At 52.5% G+C, this 4,600-nt stretch overlaps 2 protein-coding genes across 2 annotated transcripts; one reads left to right on the top strand and one right to left on the bottom strand.

Moving 5' to 3' along the window:
- Positions 1-188: 188 nt before the first annotated feature.
- Positions 189-917, top strand: FIBRA_09116 (uncharacterized protein; the record flags this gene model as incomplete). The annotated part of the gene is made up of 1 exon (XM_012321445.1): positions 189-917. The coding sequence occupies one exon, from the start codon at positions 189-191 to the stop codon at positions 915-917; it is 729 nt and encodes a 242-aa protein (XP_012176835.1).
- Positions 918-2,516: 1,599 nt separating this feature from the next.
- On the bottom strand, positions 2,517-3,868 carry FIBRA_09115 (uncharacterized protein; the record flags this gene model as incomplete). The annotated part of the gene is made up of 4 exons (XM_012321444.1): positions 2,517-2,737; positions 2,792-2,957; positions 3,020-3,640; positions 3,698-3,868. 4 exons carry the CDS (start codon positions 3,866-3,868, stop codon positions 2,517-2,519), a joined length of 1,179 nt encoding a protein of 392 aa, XP_012176834.1.
- Positions 3,869-4,600: the final 732 nt, after the last annotated feature.

Raw genomic sequence — 4,600 nt, 5'->3', positions numbered from 1 at the left:
AAATCATGGTGGTCGGGCATCGATGCACGCCAGAGGGACGGCTACCCGACAAGTCTCGAGTTGCAGTCATCCAAAACTGGGGACCCTGCGAGACACTCTCCGACGTTTGAGCATTTCTCGGAACCATCATAGTTGTACGTATATTCATTTGTAACTTCGCGCATCGCGCGGAACCCCTCGTTCGACTAATGCAAAAGGATGCGGACTTCAAGTTTGGTCCCAAGCAATTAGCTTCCCAACAGGATCTCAAGGACGCCTTACTCAACTCACCAGCGCTGTGCGTGATCAACTACGACTCCGCAGCTCCAGTCATTATAGCGGTCAACACTTCATATATTGCCGTTGGATATCACCTTTGCCAGACCGACGAGGCCAACACCCGACTTCGATATTATAGCCGATTTGGTTTGATTACGCTTAACGATCGGGAACGGCGATTCTCGCAACCGAAGCTTGAGATTTACGGCCTTTTTCAAGCACTCCAAACACTTCATTTGTATCTGATCGGCGTTTGGAATTTGGTGATTGAGGTCGACGCTAGGTATATCAAGGGTATGCTCGCAAATCCCGATATCGCGCCCAGTGCGAGTGTTAATTGGTGGATTGTTTCCATTTTAACATTTCATTTCACACTTGTCCATGTTCCTGGGACGATGCACGGGCCCGACGGTCTCTCGAGGAGACCACGGCAACTGGGCGACATCGACGACGACGATGACGACTTTGACGATTGGATTGATAAGTTACACTTATTTATTCACCAGGTACAGACCCCTCCATCTGCGTGGCTCCGAACTGTCTCTACGTACAAGCTGACCGAGGGCGGTCAAAATTTCAATGGGGAGGAGGATGACTACAGCATCGTTCCGAGATCAAATGCACTGCACAGCGCCGATGAGAAGCTTGAAGCTGTTTGACAATTCCTCCGAACTCTGGTATGACCACCCGACCTCAGCGATAGCGCGTACGAAGGATTTATCAAGTTCTGCCTACACTTCTTCCTCAACGGTGAAACGCTATGGCGCAAAGATACCCACGGAGCCCACAAACTTGTGATAGGAAAAGCCGACCGACTTCAAATCCTCCGCGAGTGCCACGACAAGGTGGGCCATTGAGGCATCTTCGCAACCCGATCACTGGTCTCCAAGCAATTTTGGTGGCCGAACCACAATGCCAATATCACATGGTTTGTGCGAAGTTGTCACCTCTGCCAGCAAAGACAAGTCCGACAGATCCTAATACCCCCAGTTGTCGCAACACCAGCTCCGATCTTCGCGAAGGTACACATTGACATGATGCACATGCCGGCTTCGGGCGGATATAAGTATCTCGTACAAGGTCGATGTTCGCTAACGCAATATCCTGAGTTTAGGATGCTTTGGAATGAAACATCAAAAGCCATAACGGAATGGATCTTCGAAGACTTCCTATGTCGATGGGGTGCCCTCACCGAAATCGTAACCAACAACGGTGCCCCGTTCATAAAAGCCACACACTACCTCTCAATGAAGTACAATATTAACCATATTCAGATTAGCGGTTACAATTCGTGTGCAAATGGACTCGTTGAATGACCCCACTTCGATGTCAGGCAGGCTTTATACAAAGCAGCCAACGGTGAGCAGAACAAATGGTCGCAGGTCGCTTACTCGGTCTTCTGGTCAGAATGCATCATGACGAGGCGCAGAATGGGCTGTTCGCCGTACTTCGCAGTCACCGGGACCCACCCGATAATACCTCTAGACATCCTCGAAGCGACCTATATACAGCTGCCGCCCTCCTCAATGCTTTTGACTACAGACCTTATAGCCTGACGAGCGATCGTGCTACAGAAACGTGTCGAACAAGTCTCCGAGCTACACTCGAAGGTGTACAAAGCACGCCGAGCCGCAGCACAGCGATTTGAGACCAATCACGCAGCTATGATTCGAGACTTTGATTTCAAGAAGGGAGCGCTGGTATTAATTCGAAACACAGCTATCGAGAAGGCACTCAATCGGAAAATGAGGCTGCGATATCTCAGGCCCGCAGTTGTAGTTGCACAAAACCGGGGAGGCACTTACATCTTATGCGAACTGGACGGCGCAGTACTGGACAGACCGGTGGCCACTTTCCGAGTTGTGCCTTACCTCGCCCGATGGGAGATTAACATACCCGAAGATATCCTTGACGTCTCAACCAAGCGATTGCGAGAGCTAGAACTCGCTGATTCGAACGGTGACGACGATCTATACAAAATTTAGATTTACTAACGCAACTTGTGTACTAATGCGGCGATTGAGATCTTAGACTCTTCCAAAGCTGATTCCTGCTCCTTCTGAATACATGACAATCGAACGAGATCACGATACTTTATTGCGGAGATAATACAACAATTTGAAAAGCAAGCTAATATACACGCGGCCGGCCGAACACTACTTAGGCACCTTCGACGCGGACCGCAGGCCCTTCGACGACGAAGCCACCAGAGGGCTCTTCGACGACGAAGCAACTGGTGGCCCCTTCTTGACACTTAATTAACTTAGATATAACCGCTCCTGGTCAGCTAAAGCCGCATCGATGTCCCAAAGGAGCGCAATCCACATCGCGACGATCTCTCGCTCGAGGCGCACCACTTCGAGTGCCGAATAGTTCGACACGGCATGCGACAACGGATCCAAAGTTGCCGATGGGTCGACCGACGACTTCGCGCGCTTTGCAACGCGGGGCAAAGTCAGCGGCGACTTCACGGCGCGCTCTGCGAACAGCACGATCAGTGTCTGTTGGTAAGGGAAAGAATGAATGAGCTTACTTTTGCCTTTGTCGCGCGCAGTTTGAGATGACTTTGACCGGCCTTGCATCAAGGCCCCATCGAAGTAGCAGCCTTGTACGTCGTGCGTGCACTTCTCGCACTTATCGGGCTGCTTGCGCAACGGGATGCAAGTCGAAACCGACCAATTCAACTTGCAGCGGTCGCACTAAGAACGAAATCCCCGAATAGGTTTAGTTACAAACAAGAGACCGACGCAGGAACACTTACCCATTGTCCTTTCCTTTGAGCCTGCTTCGCGTGCTTTTTGATATCTTTGGACGAGATGCCCAACCAGTCGCGTTGTCGTACGACTCGCCACGATTCGGCGGCCTTGCCATCGCCATTGAGGGCTTCGACTTCCTCAGTGACAAATGATTTGGCGTTGTCGGCCCCTTCGTCCCCTTCTGACTCTTCTTTGATCTCGTCGGCATCGTCGTCGTCTCGGGGCTCCTCATTGTTGTCATCGTGAGACGCAGCGCCATCGTTGCCCGGGGTAGCCTCATCGATGACCATAGGCTTGTCTTCTATCAGACCGCTCCCTGTCGCGTCGTCGCGGCTGGCCTTTGCCAGTTCTTCGGCAGCTTGATGGGCACGCTCGGCCTCTTCAGCCGCGATCCTGGCAAGTTCGGCCTCCTCGGCCACAATTTGCGCGAGTTCGGCTTCTTCGGCTGCAATCCTGGCCTCGAGGTTGCGGCGTTCTCGGGTGTTTTTCACCCACGTCCATTCGGGTATGATGGTGCCAAATCGGATCGGCAAGTTGGGGTAGGTGGCCTTGACCTTCAAGACTGCGTTCTGGACCGCTTTGGCCATGTCCTCAGGGAGTATGCCACCTTTGCTGTGGATCAAGGTCTAGGAGGGAAAGACGTCAGATGAGAATATTTAAATTTTGATTGCGTATCAACTTACTAGGTGTTTGGAGATGTCATCGATCCAGTCCTTAGCCTCCTCCTTCAAGGAGTCGGGCTTGGGGGCGGATTGGATGTCGACGGTCAGGAGTCGAAGGACGCACTCAATTGTCTTGTTAGTGGTGATCACGGGCGTGGAGAGACAGGAAGCGGCGGCGGAGGTAGACGACATGGCAGAAGTGTTCAGGAATGGAGTTGAGCGAGGCGGTTCGACAGGTTGTGAGTGAAGCTGATGAAAGCGACAAGGATCGAGGATGGGCGACGGACCCCTTTTATCGGAATGGTCGCGGTGTTTGCCGAGGCATCGTGCAGTCAGCCTCGCATCGCTCCAACAGGGGCCTCATTGTCAGGTGCTCGAGGCGTGACTGCTTGCTAATCACTGACTATTGTTCGGCGTTCTTCGATGTCGCAATTGGTGCGTTATTGTCTCGGTTGTGCTACTGACTTTGCACGCCTCAAGGCGCGCTTCACAGACTTCTTTCGGCTGGTGTGGTGATACACGAGGATGGAGGTAGAGCGGCGACGGACCGAGGGCGGTCCAAATTTCAATGGGGAGGAGATGATAGGCCCGCGTAGCGCATGGGCGTGCCTCGAGTCGTACTCAACATTCGAAGTGTTCAAAGCTTACGTCTTCGGGAATGACTGCGATACCTCGACACGAGAACACCCTCAAGCAAGGCCCGCCCTTCGACATCTTCGAAGCCTTGCGATCTCACGACGATCCAATTGGGATCTTTCGGTGGTGGCTTTATTCCGGGGGCTCGACTTCGAAGGCAAAACCCCATCATCTGGAGATTGAGACATACGATACAGGGCCGACAGGTAAACCTTTAAGTCGATGCGCTCGGGTTGCGACGCCAAGACTCGCAATGGTCGGGCCTCCGAGACTAGTAGGAATAGCGCG

The sequence above is a fragment of the Fibroporia radiculosa genome (genome assembly GCF_000313525.1).
Source record: "Fibroporia radiculosa TFFH 294 genomic supercontigs, scaffold9883, whole genome shotgun sequence".
Lineage (NCBI taxonomy): Eukaryota > Fungi > Basidiomycota > Agaricomycetes > Polyporales > Fibroporiaceae > Fibroporia > Fibroporia radiculosa.
The sequence above is the reverse complement of the archived record's forward strand: the minus strand, read 5'-3'. Positions and strand labels throughout refer to the sequence as shown.